The 20,107-nt window shown below is 46.6% G+C and overlaps 1 protein-coding gene across 1 annotated transcript in view; it reads left to right on the top strand.

The window, feature by feature from the left end:
* The first annotated feature begins 1,055 nt into the window (after nucleotides 1–1,055).
* Nucleotides 1,056–20,107, top strand: part of PHRF1 (PHD and ring finger domains 1) — a 272,305-nt gene continuing 253,253 nt past the window's right edge. Inside the window, 2 exon segments of the mRNA XM_033927921.1 lie at nucleotides 1,056–1,190; nucleotides 12,223–12,334. Coding sequence (XP_033783812.1) covers nucleotides 12,247–12,334 — 88 coding nt within the window. The 5' untranslated portion in view covers nucleotides 1,056–1,190; nucleotides 12,223–12,246.

Below are 20,107 nucleotides of genomic sequence, written 5' to 3'. Positions count from 1 at the left end.
CTCCTGTTGCAAGGTGGCTCGGGGTGTTGTTGAAGGTGGTCCTAATGGTAGTGATCTTGTTTTTGAAGTGGTCTGCTAGTGGGTGGGTGGTTTCCTTGTGGGGCTAGTTATGTGAGGTTTTTTGAATAGTTTTTTTGTATCTTGGACTTTCAAGCCTACCTGCTTTTCGTTTCTCCTTGAGTTTGATCTTGTATTGTTTTATTAGGCTTCTCCATGCTACTTTGGTTCTTTCTTCTCCAGTCGTCTGTTGGAAAAGTCTGGTGTCGAACCATTTGTCGGATGGCCTGCAGACTCTGTTTTTCATGTATACTGGTGCCAGCTCGTCTAGGATTGTTTTGCTTAGAGTGCGCCATTGGGTTACAAATTCTTTGGGGGGGTCAAAGGATTTGATTGCGAAGTCTGCTTTTTTCCAGAATGTGGTGGGTTCGATTTGTTTTTGTCGGGGTTTTGGGGTTGATGTTTGTGTTTGCCTTGAGCCCAATTGATGTTGAAGGTGTCTGACCAGAGGGAGCGATGCCAAGTTTTTCTGGTGTGTGCGGCAATGTCAAGTTGGCTTTTTTCGTGAGATGGGGCTTTGTTTCGAGTTCCTGTTTAGTGGCGCTCAGGTCTGGGAGCCTTTGAGTGTGTCGTCTGAAGGACAATGTGGGTTGGATGTAGTAATTTTGGCAACTCGAAACTAACCAGTTTATCTTTCTTATGGCCATCGGAGGGAGCGCAACCAGCTAACTTCCTAAATGTGGAGCGTTTGGGCTCCTCGGGCTGAGTGCGGAATGAGCTCATGTGGCCAAGCCCCGCCTTCTCCCTGAGGCGCGAGGTGACGACGTTTCCGCTTCCGCCAGCCCGGCTCTCTTCCGGTTCCAGCGCCTGGCCGGATCTGCGGCGAGCGAGAGCTAGAGCGCGAGCTGCGCGTTCCGTCGGCTGCGTCACGTACGGCTTCCCCGGGCCCGCCGAGAGTTGGAGTTGCAGCGCGAGGGGGCGGCGGCGGCCTGGCCTGGTCGAGCTCTGCCGAGGGAGGGACGAGTCGGGGCCTTGGACATGTAGGTAGGAGGAGCGGCCTGGCCGAGGCGAAGTTTCACGATCTCATGTCGTCGGACTTCCACTCTCTCGTGCATTGTGTAGGTCCAGAGGCTTAAACGGTTAGGAAGAGGACGATGGACAGGGTAGTTGAAAAAAACAAACCCAGATAAAATGTGAGCAATTCAGAAAGAAATGGCTAATGTTAAAAAAGAAAAATAGAAGTGTAGAGGCAAAATGGGTTGGGGCTCTTCAGCTTCAAGAGCAGATAACTGAAAGGGAACTGCTTTGCGCATTCATGAAAGCATTTTTGAATTCTGTCATCTCCTGTCTTTAAGTAAAAAGTTTTCCGAGCTTCTTGTAACCTCTTGCCCTTGAATTTCTTTTGTCTAGGGACGTTTGAACCTTCTTTTGCTTTATTGAAGCCTGCTAAATATTTGTGTTTATTTTTTCCTCAGTATATTTTGAATGTCTTAAGTATGATCCTCAGCATGGAACATTGCTACACCTTGGGTTTTGGCCAGGTACTAGTGACCTGGATTGGCCACCGTGAGAATGGGCCATTGGTCTGACCCAGTAAGGCTATTCTTATGGTGCAAAGCTAGTGAGAAATTATGGGGCAAGAGCTGAAGGGAGAGTGGGCTTTTATTCCCCCCTACTCTCCCACAATGAGTATGTGCACATACTCTAACTTTCTTGCTTTCCCCCTTCTCTCCCAGGGACTCTAGTTCAGAGCTTGACAAATCTCAGGCACCTGTCATTTTCTTCCCTTGAGTTTCCTTTTATCTTTCTATTGTTCATTTCTGCTACTGCTGAAAGTTTTTCTGTGTCAGCTCAACTTTAAGTCATACAGCATAGTATGGTATACAGCATGTTCATTTATTTATTTATTGTACTGCTACAATCTAAAATTTTAGGGGGAAAAGGAAAAGAACGCCATTATGTAGATAGTAAAGAAGCGTATTATTCACACAAGACAACGCCATCATGTAGATGGGAAAGAAACATATCACTCACACAAGACACAGTGTAGAGACAGGGCTAGAAGGATAGTGATTTTGCATGGAATAATATGAATGTGTCGGAAACCCATGTTCTCATGCTAAGTAGATGAGAAGGCTTGGGTGAATAGCTAAGTCTTGAGGGCAACTTTGAATTCCTTAAGAGAAAGAATACTGTGGATAGAGAGAGGAAGAGAATTCCAGGAGGATGGGCCTGTAAAGTAGAATGCTTGGTAATGTGTGGACTCAAGTTGTTCCTGATGTGGTCCAGGTAGTACTAGATGGAAGTCGTTCAGTGAGCGCAGAGATTTCATCTCAGGTCTGTAGTTTCTGCAATGCATAACACAAACTTGAGTTACGCTGCGGAGTGGATGATGTTTCAGCTGCTGCAAGAGGAAAGAGCATTGGGACAACAAAGGAGGAAGGGAGAACATTCATCAAGAAAGAAAATAGAGTGAAGGAGAAAAGAGTGAGAGGAAGAAAGAGGAAAAAGACGATTAGAAGGTTAAATAATAATAATAGTAATAATAATAATCACTTTATTCTTCTATATCGCCACAATCTTGCGACTTCTAGGCAGTTTACAATCAAGAGTGCTGGACATTCAGCGAAATACAATATGCAAATATTCAGAAGAAATAAAGAGAGCAGTGGTATAGAAATACAATTTGCTGAGCAAAAATATAAGATGTACATTTTTGTAGGTAATGTCCGACAGGACCTGTTTGGAATAAATAGCAATGTAAAATTATGATAAAATGAAGATAACAGAATATATATATCACAGTGCTGTAAATTCAGGGGGGTGAAGGAGGGGGGAGAGAGGGGAGAACTGGGGATGAGGAAATTTAAACTGAAAAAAAAAAAAAGAAATCAAAGCAAAGGGGAGAAATAAGCTCTACTCTTCAAGAGACCACCTGCATGGGAGATTACCTAGAGAAGAATGTATTTGAAACAAGGGGATCAAGAAGGGAAGATGGTGTTGAGGAAGAGGAGGAGACGAATGAAGGAGGACAGGGGTGGAAGAAGAGCAAGTTTCAAAAGTAGAATGAAGTGGGGTTGGGGAGGAATAAGATTCAAAAGGAGAATGGGGAAAGAGATGGCTGAGGAAGGAGAGGGTTGTGGGCTTGATGAGAGAAGTACAATCCAGTCTCGATTATCTGATCTTTGCTAAACCAAACATCTGACATATCCAACAGACCCCCACCCCAATTACGTCATTTTATTGCCATTAAGAAGCACGGCTTCTCTTTCTGTTTTACAGGCTAGCACAGAGGGCATTTCATACCTGAGACAATTTGTTTTGGACCAGGGATCCTGCACTTACTGCAAAACAGCACCATTGTGACCCAAGATCCTGTTTTTACTGACTTTGTATATGCATTGTTTGAGGGGTTACCATTGATTTCCGTATTATCTGACTTTTCACATATCTTGACAGTGGTTCAGTCCAGTTCACATTGGATAATCGAGACTACTGCAAATCATCTTTGGCACAACTGAGAGGAGGAGCTCTGGTATGCTATTAATAGCATGCTTTGGGAGGGAGAGGAGGAGAGCATTGCTGGCTTCTGCTGCAGCTTTGCGAAAGGAACCTGATTTGTTAAGTTTTATTTTCCTATGAAGACAGAATGGAAATAGTTTTGGTAAATAGGGGCCCAGAGATGCAACTGCAGATCTCTGAGAAGATGCCCCACTCTTGAATTTTAGTTGAGACAAGGAGACTATAGAATGAGGGGGCTCACAAACTGGCAGCTGGATTTAAAGAAGTTTGTCGAGACCTGCTTTAGATGAGCACTTCTGTTTTAAAATGTAAATGCTGGCACGGGGGTCTAGAACAGTGGTTCCCAACCCTGTCCTGGAGGGCCACCAGGCCAATCGGGTTTTCAGGCTAGCCCTAATGATATGCATGAGAGAGTTTTGCATATAATGGAAGTGACAGACATGCAAATCTGCTCAATCCAGGGTTGGGAACCACTGGTCTAGAGTGTTTGTATGCACCTTCAAATTGGTCTCCATGGGCTACAATAGTGGCTCTTTACTCAAATAGAGGCTGAGGCTCCTTCTGCTCTGGGACTTCTAGTCAGGATAGGAGGGAGAAAAGATTTGAAGAGAAATGGAGAGAGATAAAGAGGGTAACAGAAGAGATGTAGGGTGAAGTTAAGAAAGGGGCAGGAAAGGGAGGCCAGAATAAGTGTGAAACAGGAGAGTGAGGGGCAGTGAGCCAGGCCTAAGATAGGGAGGAAGACAAAGGGTTGTGAGAAATGGAAAGGTGGGAAAGGAGACTCAACTGGCTACATATGTTTAACTGGAGATATGAAGAAGTGAGCTTTATTCTACCGCCATAATCATAGAAACATAGCTAGAAACATGACGACAGTTAAAGGCCAAACGGCCCATCCAGTCTGCCCATCCGCAATAACCATTATCTCTTTCTGTCTCCGAGAGATCCCATGTGTCTATCCCACCCAGGCCCTTTTAAATTCAGACACAGTCTCTGTCTCCACCACCTCTTCTGGGAGACTTTTTCTATGTATCTACCACCCTTTCTGTAAGAAAGTATTTCCTTAGATTACTCCGGAGCCTATCACCTCTTAACTTCATGCTATGCCCTCTCATTGCAGAGTTTCCTTTCAAATGAAAGAGACTCGACTCATGCACATTTATATTACTTAGGTATTTAAACATTTCTATCATATCTCCCCTCTTCCACCTTTCCGCCAAAGTATACAGATTGAGATTTTAGTAGCCTTCCTCTGGACTGCCTCCATCCTTTTTATATTTTTTTTGAAGGTGCGGCCTCCAGAATTGTACACAATATTCTAAATGAGATCTCACCAGAGTCTTATACAGGGACATCAATACCTCCTTTTTCTTACTGGCATTACCTCTCCCTATGCAACCTGTTTGGCCACCTTAAGATCATCACATACAATCACACCCAAATCGTGCACATAAGTTCTTCACCCCCTAAACCAGGGGTGTCAAAGTCCCTTCTCGAGTGCCGCAATCCAGTTGGGTTTTCAGGATTTCCTCAATGAATATGCATGAGATCTATTAGCATACAATGAAAGCAGTGTATGCAAATGGATCTTATGCATATTCATTGGGGAAATCCTGAAATTGGGGAAATCCTGACTGGATTGCGGCCCTCGAGGAGGGACTTTGACACCCCTGCCCTAAACTGTACCGTTCCCATGGGTTTTTGCAGCTCAAATGCATGACCTTAATGTTTCTTAGCATTAAATTTTAGCTGCCAAATTTCAGACCATTCTTCAAGTTTTGCCAGGTCTTTCTTCAGTATCTCTAATAAACTGAAACCCTTGGGCAAGCAAGTAGCTGGAAGCCTATAGACAGTGGTTCCCAACCTTGTCCTGGGGGACCACCAGCCAGTCGGGTTTTCAGGATATCCCTTATGAATATGCACGAGAGAGATTTGCATACCTGTCACTTGTGTTATATGCAAATGTCTCTCGTGCATATTCATTAGGGATATCTTGAAAACCCGACTGGCTGGTGGTCCCCCGAGACAGGGTTGGGAACCACTGCTATAGACAGTGAGTGGAGTGCTGTTCTGTTTCAGCATCTGGTATGCCAGTAGAGCAGGAGTTCTCAACACAATCCTTGGCTGTTCTCCCCAAGTAAGATTCTGAGCACTGGTCAGTAGAAGTGGCCATGTCATGTGCCCCAAATCTCATTCAGCAGAGAGCAGCTGCTTGCTCCAGCTCTCTGCATAATCCCCCCCACCTCCTCAAATTATTTCTTCTCTAGCACTTGCAGTTTTCATGAAAACAGGATGGTAGAGGCTGTAGCAGATAAAATAGGAGGCCTGTGGCTTTCGGTACTTTTGAGACCTGGGACCTTAGGATTTAGTTGTCAATATTGGCCAAGAAGGAGAAAGTCAAAAAGGATAGCGAGTTGAGAAGGGTGGCATGTAAGTGAGGCAAAGAGTGGAAAAGCATGGGAGGCAGAGAACAGAGAGGGGACTGATGTCTTTTAAACCTCTTCAGAAATGACAAAAACTCACAGTTTTCATTTGCTTCAAACATCTTCTGATAGTCCTAGAAGAAGATTCAAAGAATATAAGAGCTACATAGATAATTTCCATATTTTACAGTGTTCATGTGAAAATGGTTAAATGGCTAGAATCTCTTTTGGGGAAATGGTACTAAATAGTGTTAATTGTCTTTTATTTAGTAATTCACGTTAGTTAAACTGATTCCTTATTTATTGAAGTCTTGTGTAAACCGAGTCGAGCCCCTACTTCAGGAGATGATACGGTATATAAATCTAAGGCCTAGAGCTCCTTTTACGAAGCCTCATTAGCGGTTTAATGCACCTAATAGTGTGCGCTAATTTGCCGGCCGCGCTAGCCGCTACCACCTCCTCTTGAGCAGGCGGTAGTTTTTCAGCTAGCGCGGGGGTTAGTGCGCGCTAAAAAGTTGCGTGTGATAAAGCCACTAACATGGCTTCGTAGCAAAAACAAAAACAAAAAAAAAAAAACTCCCCCACTGGGTTTTTTTTTTTTTAATTTCTCTACCGTACCCCCACTGGGTATGGTACTGGGAACCACTGGTATATACGGTTCATATATACCAGTGGTTCCCAAACCTGTCCTGGGGGACCCCCAGCCAGTCAGGTTCTCAAGATATCCCTAATGAATATGCATGAGAGAGATTTGCATACCTGTCACTTCCATTATATGCAAATCTCTCTCATGCATATTCATTAGGGATATCTTGAAAACCTGACTGGCTGGGGGGTCCCCCAGGACAGGTTTGGGAACCACTGATATATACCAAAGACTGATGGCAACACTTCCATGACCCAACTTTCTGCACCAAACTCATCCGCGTCTTGTTTTTCGCCATCCTGCTTCTTAAATTTTATGCCGTTACAAACTTTCCACCTCTCTAACCATCCGTTTGTCTTCTACGCCCAGTTCTTCAGATAACTGTGCTGCTTTCTCCATCAGTGAAAGCACAGTGGTGCACAGTGAAAGCACAGTGGTGCTTTCCTTCCCCAATTATTTTTCTGTGCAATTATAGCAGTAGATGTAAGCGTTTTACTGTCTTAAGTTTGCTGCCAGCAGAAGGAAATGGATTGTTTTGATGATTGAGCTCTGTGTCTGGTTATGGGAAGTGGGGCTTTGGGTGATCGCCCTGGTTTTCTTGAATTCAGAATGGTATTGCTGCTTATTATGCCAGTGGTACATTATGCGAATACAATCGAGTCTGCTTTTTCAGTGGCTGATCCGGCTACGTGAAATGCCATACCAGGCCATTTGCAGTTGTGCAGTACGGTAATAGTCTAATGTTTAAGAAATTGTTAAAAACTTATTTCTTTGTGCAGGCATTCTGTTAAGGGAGATAGCCCATGGTCCAGAGGTGTTCATGTAGAGGAAGGAGTAGCTGGTCGCTGTTATTGTTATGTAGTTTGGTTTTGATGATTGTATATGTATCATTTTATGTGATTGTGGATGTCTTTATTGTAAACTATCTAGGTGTTAGGCGGATAATAAGTGCTTGAAATAAATAAATATAATTTCTATATTGTTACTAGATGTAAGGGGATGGGATTTGATAATACCAACTGTTTTTGGTTACAATTAAAGCAGTGGAGTGTTAAGTGACTTGCCCAGAGCTTCAGTGGGAATCAAACCTCAGGCCACTGCATTAATTCTTAGACTAATCCTCCACTATTTTTGAGTATTGGCACCTTTTATGATCAATTTAAAATCTATCCTTTTTATTTTTATTTATTTAGCACATGTCTAATCTGCCTATCCTAAAATCTAAACTGAGTACAAAAACTTATTATAAAAACCATACCGCAAATATGCAAAAATCAATAAACAAAAGTTGTTGTGCAAAACTGACCTAACTGCTAGTTAATTCTAACAAATTACAGCCTGCCAGATGGGTTGACTGGCTCCAAGGTCACTTGTGCTTCCACTAGGACAAATGATATTTCTTTTATGCACTTTGCCATTCATTTTGAGAGTCCCAGTACTCATTATCAAATTGTCTAAATGTGGCACTTCATGTGCTTATAGATCTCGTGCTCACTTAAAAGCCAATTGTTTTAGTGCTGGAGGTGTAATGTATCCACCATTCTTTCTGTAAAATATATTATCCTAGGACAAGCAGGCAGCATATTCTAACATGTGGGCGATATCATCCCTGGAGCCCAGTATGGACATTGAAAAGTCTTTTAGACTGCCTGCACCGGCAATGTTTGAGTGCCTTCCCACCCGATGAGGGCTTGCAGTACTTCAGTTCTTCGTTTTCCGCGGAGTGAAAAAATTGTTTTCTAGTGCTGCGTTGCCTTCCCTCATTGCATTTGATTGTGAAATATAGTTTCATAAGTTCTTTTGTTTTATTTTTCTTCATATTTCTTTCTTTAGTCTTGGGAAAAGAAAAAAACTTTTCATTCCCTTTGTTTATTTTCCTCAGTCCTCTTTGAGATCTGGGGTCTCGATTTGTGCGGTGGTTTTTCTTTTTCATAAAAAAAATGGATTTAACTTAGCCGCTCAAATTTTCCCTTCCATGTCTAAGACATTGAGCGTGTTTGAGAAATGCTGTCGGTGTCAACAGCATATTTCCATCACTGACCCGCACAATTAGTGTATCCAGTATTTGGGGTCTGAACATCTACTCCAAAGAAGCATTCATTAAAGGCCTGTTGGCTTCAGCAGGTAACAATTTTTTTGTTCCCTTATGGTTCCCTTCTGCCATCGAACCTAGCTCACCAAAGGAAAAAAAACAACAAAAAAACCCCCAGTAGGAGGGATGCCCACTCACTCCTGCCGGCAAATGTCTCCCCCACTCCTGAAAAAAACCAGCAGGAGGGATGCCCATTCCCTCCTTCCATCAGCCGTATCTTTAGGTTGGGAACAGGAGGGGTGCTCAATCCCTCCTGCTCCTTCAGCCTCCTCTGATCATCATGTGATGCACGGGGAGGGGGCCTAAGGCCCTGATTGGCTCAGGTACATCAGGGGCGGGGTCTAAGGCCCACATTCATTGGACTTGGTTGTCCATCCAAATGAGGACTTCTTTTTTTTTTTTTTTTTTTTTTTTTTTTTTTAAGTTCAATAATTTTTATTAAGTATTTTAAAGGATACAAGAATCATTTAAAGTACATAGAAACAAAATAAAGCTTTCTGTATATAAAATATATAAATCTATGTTTAACTGTATAGGAGCAAATTATTAAAAATGTATGTAAGGGATATATAAGATAAAGATGAGAGAGAGCAGTAAAGAAAAAGGAAAGAAAAATGAAAGAGAGAAGAGAGGAGAAGAAAAGGATAACAGGAGTGTCTAAGAAGATGAGCGTACATAGGAATCTAAGAATGACCATGGAGATTTGTTGTATTTCAAGTTCATGCAGGTTCGGAATGTAACTCTCTTCTCATATGCGTAGGATTCAAATCTATGATACATACTCAGAGAGTTCCACCAAAAGGTATAATCTAATAGCGAGGGTGATTTCCAATTTTTTAGAATGTGCATGAGGGCAGTCACCAACATGGTATCAATGAGTTTGGGTGGACAATTTGATTGTGTGAAACATGGGTGTTGAGAGCGAAGGATTACAATGTCTATAGAGATTTCTTCTGAGCAGTTAGTAATAGATTGTATGGTGTTCCAGACGTAGGTCCAAAAAGAGCGGACTAGAGTACAATGAAATAACATATGATCAAGAGTTCCTTCCTCTTTCAAACAGTTCCAGCAAACAGAGTCTTGCTTTAAGTTAGCTTTCCACATGCGAAGTGGGGTCCATATTGCCTGCCACATGAGGACTTCTTGGTCGTGAAGAAGATGTTGAAAAGCTTTGAGAGCATTGAAGATAAGAACATAAGAATTGCCACTGCTGAGTCAGACCAGTGGTCCATCATGCCCAGCAGTCCGCTCACGCGGTGGCCCTCTGGTCTAAGATCAGCACCCTAAATGAGACTAGCCCTACCAGCGCACGTTCTTGCTCGCTCTGAGTTCCAACAGATTGATGTGACACTGACGATCCATGCTGGATCAGTGGCCTTGAGTACAGAGACTGTCGAGATGAGCTCCCCCAAGCATAGGTCGATGAATCTGTCGTGAGGACCTTCTGATAAGGGGATGTCTGAAACAGCAAACCTCTGGAGAGATTGGAAGAGAGCATCCACCAGCAGAGAGACTGTCTCAATGAAAGTGTAATGTGTCGAGAGAGTGGTTCGGAAGCCTGCGTCCACTGAGATGCCAGGGTCCACTGAGGAATTCTGAGGTGAAGTCTGGGAAAAGGAGTCATGTGAACTGTGGAGGCCATGTGACCTAGTAGTACCAACATGTGTCTCGCTGAGAGTGAAGAGCGGGAAGACACTGTGTGACAGAACTGAAGAAGAGCATCCAGACGTTGTTGAAGAAGGAATGCTCTGAGTTGGATGGTTCATAATCAGTTGCGCGCGAGGACAAACGGGTAAAAGACAAGTGAGCGAAAGGACAAGTGAGCACGAGACAAGCGAGCGCCAAGACAAGTGAGCGCAAGACATCTGAGCACAAGACACTTCAGCGCGAATGATTTCTAGTAAAAAGCATGAGCATAACAACCATGCGCAAGACAACTGAGCGCAAGACAAGCGAGCGCCGGCCATGCGCTTTTGTCAAAGTCCCTCATTGATCTCAAGAAGGGACTTTGACAACCCCTGTTATAGTGCTATAGTATATATTCCTCTGATCCAAGCTCACCCGATTCATCCCTCTTGTCTTCCAGTTCATAATCAAATGCCTTCTAGAGGAGTCTAACATTCATTAAGTTCTGTTATTTACATTATTCTAAGTTTAGCACCCGTCACCAAACAATAGCGTGCAGGATCTTAATGCAGGGATCTCTTACCGAAACTTTGAACGAAACTTGAGCTACCGAAATTTGCGCGCAATGTTATATAAAAAGTAAATGAAAATATAAATATACCTTGCTAATGAAGAAAATTTTAAGTAGTGTCGCAGTGAAATCCGAATTTGGCGAGTGAAATCCCCGCAAGAAAAATACCAGTTATATAGCAAGTTATATAACAGGCACAGTCAGGCAGCGAAAGGATGGTGGACTGTTCGGAGCAAGTATAAAAGGAGTAAATGTAACCAATCAATAAGATGCTATTGAAGGGAAACCAATCACAAAGATGCTAGTGAAGGGAGGGCAGGCTCTTCCGATGAAACCAATCACAAAGACGCTAGCTGACTTTTCGCTCAATTGTCGTGCTGAGTTGTCTTCGCACATTTGTCTTCACGTGTTTGTCTTGCATTAGGCTTGCGCTCATTTGTCTGCTCCCATTTGTCTTTGCACTCATTTGTCCACGGTTTTTTTCTGTGCTCGTTTGTCTGGGCTCTTGTCTAGCGCTCATTTGTCTATGCGCTCACTTGACTTTTCGCTCAATTGTCATGCACTGAGTTGTCTTCGCGCATTTGTCAGCGCGCGTTTGTCTTGCGCGCATTAGACTTGCCACCGAGTTGGATAGTGTCCAGAACAGCTCCGATAAACTGTAGATTCTAAGAGGGCTGAAGTTGGGATTTGGGAAAGTTGATTTTGAATCCCAAGCTATGTAGGAACCACGTAGGACCTTGGTCTGTTCCGGTGAAGGCGTTTCTTATGTTCTTGTCACCGTGTCATTCTCTAATCTGAATGTCTAGGTTGGATGATCTTAATATATAATCCTTTTTTAAAAGTGATTTTTGGTCTAAAGAGAAAATTGAACATATTTTGTTCCATATGGAACATCAATAGTTATGCTAATTGGGACATTAACATAAGAGATGGGACAGTGTACCTAGCATAAATGTGAAGAGTACTTTTTTAATATTCTAGTATTTTATTTGGAGTCCATAATGAAAAAAGTTGATTGAGCTAAATCAGGGATCTCAAAGTCCCTCCTTGAGGGCCACAATCCAGTCGGGTTTTCCCAATGAATATTCATGAGATCTATGTGCATGCACTGCTTTCAATGCATATTCATTGGGGAAACCCTGAAAACCCGACTGGATTGCGGCCCTCAAGGAGGGACTTTAAGATCCCTGAGCTAAATGGATGCTGACATGGTAAGATGAGCCAGTGTCTTCCAGAAAGAGATCCTAATTTTTTCTCCCATCTAAAAAGTAGAGGTGGTTTTCATGCAGTTCTGGTTTCTTGGTGATACAGGGTAAGACTCTCACATAATTCTTGTTTCTTGCAGTGACTTGTTTTCCAATGCCGAGCAATGGATGACGAGGACAGTCAGGATGAACAGATTATCAGAAACACTGCTCTCAGAAAAGGGACGAGGCAGACACCAGCAATTATCAGTGGTAAATTACAAGCATTTCTTTGCATAGAATACAGGATCCTATCTCAGATATTAATTCTTAGTTCTTAATTTAATTTGAATTGTGTCCCTATCTCTGTGACTCTGGACAAGTCTGTGACATTCCCCCTCTGGAGAATGTAGTATAGATGTAAATAAGGGCACTAAGGCCTAGATTCACTAACAATAGCGACTCAATCGTTGTTGGTTGATTCTCTGGCTGATTTTCAAACACGGATTGATTCACTATTTAGTTTGCATGCAAATCATTTGCATACAAACTCCCCGACTCAATCACTCAGTGAGCGATTGAGTCGGGGCAGAGACCTGACAGTAGTGACAGGAGAAGCTTCCTCCCCCCAACGCTTTAAAAAAAATAGCAGAAAGGATGCCGACTCCTTCCTGCCATCGGCACTCCCCCTACAGCGATTAAAAATATGACAGGAGGGACGCCGACTCCCTCTTGCCATCGGCGCTCCTTTATCCCACCCCAAAACAAACAGCAGGAGGAATGCCTGCTCCCTCCTGCCAGTGGACGCCCACTCCCAGTACCTTGAAACGTTGGAAGCAGGAGGGATGCTCAGTCACTCCTGCTCCTCCAGCCTCCTGCGTGGCAATGACAGCCTTAGGCCACGCCCTGATGCATCATCTGATGCACAAGGGAGGAGCCCGAGGTACCTGAACCAATTAGGGACTTCCTTAGATTCCTCCCTAAGGAAGTCCCTGATTATCTTAGGCACCTCGGGCTCCTCCCTTGGGATGGGCCTGAGGTGTCTGAGCAAATCAGGGCTTTAGGCCCCTCCCCATGTATCAGATGATGCATTGGGGCGTGGCCTAGGGTCATCATTGCTGCGCTGAAGGAGGGACTGAGCACCCCTCCTGCTTCCAACTTTTCAAAGTACTGGGAGTGGGAGCAGAAGTAGGTGTTCACTGGCAGGAGTGAGTCTGTATTCCTCCTGCCATATTTTTAAGCGCAGGTCAGGTGTTCGGTGGGCTGTCGGAGGAGGGGGAGTCAGGTATTGAAGGGGGAGTGTTCGGTCGTGCAGTGGAGGACGGGACTGATAGCGCCGATAGCAGGAGGGACCGGGCATCCCTCCTGCCATTTGTGGGGGGAGGTAAGGGGGTGGTTATTTTGACAGGTCTCTGCCTGTCTTATATTCATTTTTTTTAATGGGGCAGATATTTTGCGTGTGTAAAACACAAAATATCTATGCCATGGAAAAAAAAACAAAAAATAAAAAAGACAGGCAGACATGTCAAAATACCAGCAGACCTGTTGGTAACACAGTTACTGACAGGTCTGCAGCAGTCGGGTTTTAGGATAGTAAAACCCAATTCAAAATAGCCAAGCAATTATTAGTGAATCAATCACTTGGCTATTTTGCATGGGGTTTTACTAATTTGCATGGATTGGATCAGATTGGATAGGAGATTGACAACAGATGTCACCAACAAAGTCTCAATCAATTTTAAAAGAATCCAAAATTGGGCAACAATCAACAAGCTGAAACTAAACCAAACCAAAATCCTATACTTCCACACAGCCCAACAGACGGCACCGACAAGCATCACTCTCTGTTCAGGCCACCCCCTCGCTGTAGATAAAACCTCCAAAATCCTAGGCTGCATTCTTAATTCCACACTAGCCATGGAAGCCCAAATCTCTAATATTCTGAAAAAATCCCTCTTCACCATGAGGCATACTTTCATCAACTTCACTTTGCTCTGATTGTACAGTCGATGAACCTATCACAGCTGGACTACTGTAACTCTGCCTACATGGGAATCGACAGCGTACTGATCCATAAAATGCAACTCACAAAGCACAGCTGTAAGACTAATTTTCAACCTGAAAAAATACGACTATCAGCCTTCATCAGGCAACTTCACTGGTTACCCATCCCATCACGAATAAAATTTAAAACTTCATGCATCTTATACCAAATAATTCATGGAAACTCAGCAGCTCCACTCATTCAACTCTTCTCAAAGGCATGGTCTACCTCCCACAGACCCCTTAACAGGATACTACTAAGCCTTCCCTCAATGAAGAATCTCCAATACAAGCAAATTTTTCACTCCATGAAAACCTGGAATGACCTCACTGAAACGACCAGAACAGAACCCAACTACACCACATTCCGGAAACTGGAAAAAAATGAAAACTAACCTCTTTGACACCTTTAACTTCTCAGATCTTCCCGTGCACCAAAATTCCCTCTTTTTCTCCCCCCTTCCCTCTCCTCTCTCTTCTATTTGTAAGTTGCCTTGAGCCTGCCTAGGTATGTGCAATGCAGATATAGAAGATTAGATTAGATCAGGGGTGCCCACACTTTTTTGGCTTGCGAGCTACTTTTAAAATGACCAAGTCAGAATGATCTACCAACAATAAAATTTGAAAAAGCACACTGTACGCAGAGAAAATGTTAATTATCATTTATGTTCTGGGGTTTGTTTTTTTTTCCAAAGAGATCAAGGCAGATGACTTTATGCAATGTCACTTCAGTAACAACTATATAAAAATAGACAAATATACCCCCTCCCTTTTTACTAAACTGTGATAGCAGTTTTTAGCACAGGGAGCTGCGCTAAATACCCTGTGCTGCTCTTGATACTCATAAGCTCCCTGCGCTAAAAAACGCTATTGCGGTTTAGTAAAAGGGGGCCATAGTGCAAAATATAGACAGCAGATATAAATTCTCAAAATGGCCACATTTTGATCACTAAATTAAAAATAAAATAATTTTTCCTACCTTTGTTGTCTGGTCATTATTCAAATCTTGTTGGTCCCAGGCTCTGGTTGTCATCTGATAACTTGCTTGCCAGGGTCTCCTTCTTTCTTCTTCCTCCGTGCTAACCATCCATCTTCTATCTCTGTCCTTCCTTTCCGTTTCCCTTCCCTCCCCTAGAAGTCTGGCATCTTTCCCTTTTATCGTCTCCATCCACAGATCCACCTTTTCTCAACCACCCTTTCATCCAGCATCTCTCCCTCCTTCCCCACCACCCCAGAGTCCACCATCTCTCCCTTTCTTTTCCCAACTAACCTCCTATCCAGTATCTCTATCCCCCCTCCACCCCATCCTTTATGTCCAACTTTTCTCCCTTTCTGTTCCTTCCCTCCCTAAATCCCATTGTCCACCATCTCTCTCCCACTCCTCTGTTTTTAGACCCATTATTTCTTCCCCTCAAAGTCCGGCATATGCACATCTCTTTGAACCCTCCCTCCCTTCTATACCAGGGTCCTCCTCTCCCGAAGGCCTGTCCCCCCTGAAGGCCTGCACCGTTTCCCCTGAAGGCCTGCACCGTTTCCCCTGAAGGCCTGCACCGTTTCCCCTGAAGGCCTGCACCGTTTCCCCTGAAGGCCTGCACCGTTTCCCCTGAAGGCCTGCATCGTTTCCCCTGAAGGCCTGCACCGTTTCCCCTGAAGGCCTGCACCGTTTCCCCTGAAGGCCTGCACCGTTTCCCCTGAAGGCCTGCACCGTTTCCCCTGAAGGCCTGCACCGTTTCCCCTGAAGGCCTGCACCGTTTCCCCTGAAGGCCTGCACCGTTTCCCCTGAAGGCCTGCACCGTTTCCCCTGAAGGCCTGCACCGTTTCCCCTGAAGGCCTGCACCGTTTCCCCTGAAGGCCTGCACCGTTTCCCCTGAAGGCCTGCACCGTTTCCCCTGAAGGCCTGCACCGTTTCCCCTGAAGGCCTGCACCGTTTCCCCTGAAGGCCTGCACCGTTTCCCCTGAAGGCCTGCACCGTTTCCCCTGAAGGCCTGCACCGTTTCCCCTGAAGGCCTGCACCGTTTCCCCTGAAGGCCTGCACCGTTTCCCCTGAAGGCCTGCACCGTTTCCCCTGAAGGCCTGCACCGTTTCCCCTGAAGGCCTGCACCGTTTCCCCTGAAGGCCTGCACCGTTTCCCCTGAAGGCCTGCACCGTTTCCCCTGAAGGCCTGCACCGTTTTCCCTGAAGGCCTGCACCGTTTCCCCTGAAGGCCTGCACCGTTTCCCCTGAAGGCCTGCACCGTTTCCCCTGAAGGCCTGCACCGTTTCCCCTGAAGGCCTGCACCGTTTCCCCTGAAGGCCTGCACCGTTTCCCCTGAAGGCCTGCACCGTTTCCCCTGAAGGCCTGCACCGTTTCCCCTGAAGGCCTGCACCGTTTCCCCTGAAGGCCTGCACCGTCCCCCCTGAAGGCCTTCACCATCCTCTCGAAGGCTTTCACCCTTCCCCCCTGAAGGCCTGCACTGTCCCCCCCTGAAGGCCTGCACTGTCCCCCCCTGAAGGCCTGCACTGTCCCCCCCTGAAGGCCTGCACTGTCCCCCCCTGAAGGCCTGCACTGTCCCCCCCTGAAGGCCTTCATCGTCGTCCCCCCCCGAAGGCCTTCATCGTCCCCTCCCTTGAAGGCCTTCATCGTCCCCCCCCCCCTGAAGGCCTTCATCGTCTCCCCCCCTGAAGGCCTTCATCGTCTCCCCCCCTGAAGGCCTTCATCGTCTCCCCCCCTGAAGGCCTTCATCGTCTCCCCCCCTGAAGGCCTTCATCGTCTCCCCCCCCCTTGAAGGCCTTAATTGTCCCCCCCCCGAAGGCCTTCATCGTCCCCCCCCCCGAAGGCCTTCATCGTCCCCCCTGAAGGCCTTCATCATCCCCCCCTGAAGGCCTTCATCGTCCCCCCCCTGAAGGCCTTCATCGTCCCCCCCTGAAGGCCTTCATCGTCCCCCCCCTGAAGGCCTTCATCGTCTCCCCCCCTGAAGGCCTTCATCGTCCGTCCCCCCCGAAGGCCTTCATCGTCCGTCCCCCCGAAGGCCTTCATCGTCCGTCCCCCCGAAGGCCTTCATCGTCGTCCCCCCGAAGGCCTTCATCGTCGTCCCCCCGAAGGCCTTCATCGTCCGTCCCCCCGAAGGCCTTCATCGTCCCCCCCCTGAAGGCCTTCATCGTCCCCCCCCCCTGAAGGCCTTCATCGTCCCCCCCCTGAAGGCCTTCATCGTCCCCCCCCCTGAAGGCCTTCATCGTCCCCCCCCCCTGAAGGCCTTCATCGTCCCCCCCCCTGAAGGCCTTCATCGTCCCCTCCCCCTGAAGTCCTTCATTGTCCCCCCCTGAAGTCCTTCATTGTCCCCCCCTGAAGTCCTTCATTGTCCCCCCCTGAAGTCCTTCATTGTCCCCCCCTGAAGTCCTTCATTGTCCCCCCCTGAAGTCCTTCATTGTCCCCTCCCTGAAGGCCTTCATTGTCCCCCCCGAAGGCCTTCATTGTCCCCCCCGAAGGCCTTCACCGTCCCCCCCCCCCGAAGGTCTTCACCGTCCCCCCCCCGAAGGCCTTCACCGTCCCCCCCCGAAGGTCTTCACCATCCCCCCCCCGAAGGTCTTCACCGTCCCCCCCCCCCGAAGGTCTTCACCGTCCCCCCCCCCCGAAGGTCTTCACCGTCCCCCCCGAAGGCCTGCACCGTCCCCCCCCGAAGGTCTTCACCCTCCCCCCCGAAGGCCTTCACCGTCCCCCCCGAAGGCCTTCACCGTCCCCCCCGAAGGCCTTCACCGTCCCCCCCCGAAGGTCTTCACCGTCCCCCCCGAAGGTCTTCACCGTCCCCCCCGAAGGCCTTCATCGTTCCCCCCTGAAGGCCTTCATTGTCGTCCCCCCCTGAAGGCCTTCATCGTCGTCCCCCCCCGAAGGCCTTCATCGTCCCCTCCCCCGAAGGCCTTCATCGTTCCCCCCCCCTGAAGGCCTTCATCATCCCCTCCCCCTGAAGGCCTTCACCGTCCCCCTCCCTGAAGGCCTTCATTGTCCCCCCCCGAAGGCCTTCACAGTCTCCCCCCCGAAGGTCTTCACCGTCCCCCCGCGAAGGCAAGGCCTGCGTGTTTCTACCTTACCTCCCGCACATCCCTTTACCTAATTTTAGCAGTGAGCAGCCTGCAGAGAGGATCGCCAGTGCTTTAGTGATCCTTGCAGGTTGCCATAGGCCTCAAGAGCTGTTGTCCCTCTGCTGCGGTCCCGCCCCTCCTCTGACGTCGGAGACAGGATCGCGGCAGAGGGAAGACAGTTCCTGAGGCCTATGGCAACCTGCAAGGATCGCTAAAGTACTGGTGATCCTCTCTGCAGGCTGCTCCCTGCTAAAATTAGGTAAAGGGATGTGCGGGAGGCCAGAGAGAAAGACGGACAGCTCAGAAGTGAAACCGCATGGTTCAGCGATCGACCAGGGTCGCCTGAGCGATCAACCGGTCAATCGCGATCGACGTATTGGGCACCCCTGGATTAGATTGATCAGGCAGCATTTCAGTAAATCAGGTCGAAGCCGAGTTTTGCGATCGTCAGTAAGTTTAGTGAATCTAGGCCTAAATCTAGGGTAAAATGAACCTAAGAGAGTGCCAAAAATCAAAATATTCCTTTTATCCACAGCTAAGCAACAGGGACCACATGGAGCAAATAGAGAAATATTTATTTATCCCAGGACAAGCAGGCAACATATTCTCACATGTGGGTGACGTCATCCACGGAGCCCTGGTACGGACAGTGCATCGCCACTTTAAGAAATTGAGAAAGTTGCCGAACTGCCCGCACTGCGCGTGTGCAAGTGCCTTCCTGCCCAACACCGCTCGCAGCTCCTCAGTTCTTATTTTTCCGTGGAGCTAAGAAGTCGTATTTTTTTGAATATTGTTCAAATTTTGCCATCCCACCTGCATATTTTTTGCTCGTATTTTTTCTGCGTATTTTAGGATATTTTTTTTCTTCGCTGTTCTCACCTCACGGGCTTCTCCAATCGAGGCCTCCTCATTTTCCCCAGCCATTTAATTCAATTTGGCTAACATAGTTTTTCCGTTGATGTCCTGGCCACTGACTGGGTTTAAAAAGTGTTACAGGTGCCAACAGCAAATTTCTGTCACTGACCCACATAGTTGGTGCTTACAGTGTCTTGGTCAGGAACACTGTGTCAAATTTTGTGCGCGGTGCTCTACCCTGCAAAAACATAACACAAGAACCGCCATCTCCGGATCAGACCCATGGTCCATCGAGTCCGGCGATCCACACACGCGGAGGCCCAGTCAGGTATGCACCTGATGTAGTTTTAGTCACCCATATCCCTCTATGCCTCTCGTAAGGAGATGTGCATCTAATTTGCCTTTGAATCCTAGCACAGTGGATTCCTTCATAACCTCCTTTGGGAGAGCATTCCAGGCGTCTACCACTCGCTGCGTGAAGCAGAACTTCCTGATATTTGTCCTGGACTTGTCCCCCCTTAGCTTCAAACCAAGTCCTCTTGTCCGTGTCATGTTAGATAATGTAAATAATTTATTTTCCTGCTCTATTTTATTGATGCCTTTCAGTATTTTGAACGTCTCGATCATGTCCCCTCGCAGCCTCCTCTTCTCAAGGGAGAACAGTCCCAGTTTCTTCAGTCGTTCCTCATATTCCAAGTTCTCCATACCTCTTATTAGCTTCGTTGCTCATCTCTGCACCCTCTCCAGCAGTTTTATATCTTTCTTTAGGTTGGGAGACCAATGTTGGACACAGTATTCCAAGTGTGGTCTGACCATTGCTCTATTAAGAGTTGAAAGCTTCATCAAGAAAAGTTGTTTGGCACCAGTATGGCACAGTATGGACACCGAGACAACATCACAGCCTTCAACATTGAAAGCATCAACATCGGTGTCAGCGTCGGGGAACATTGGATAAGCCAGCAAAAAAGTTACAATCTTTCCAACAGGTCTCGCAGGTGACTGTTGCATCGAGTCCCTTGATGCCGACCAAGCGATGACTGTCCTTATGTTTGGCCTCTCCTGTATCGAGGTGTGCATACAAGACACTGATGGT

The sequence above is a fragment of the Geotrypetes seraphini genome, chromosome 19 (assembly GCF_902459505.1).
Source record: "Geotrypetes seraphini chromosome 19, aGeoSer1.1, whole genome shotgun sequence".
NCBI lineage: Eukaryota > Metazoa > Chordata > Amphibia > Gymnophiona > Dermophiidae > Geotrypetes > Geotrypetes seraphini.
Note: the sequence above shows the minus strand (reverse complement) of the source record. Positions and strands in the feature narration are given on the sequence as shown.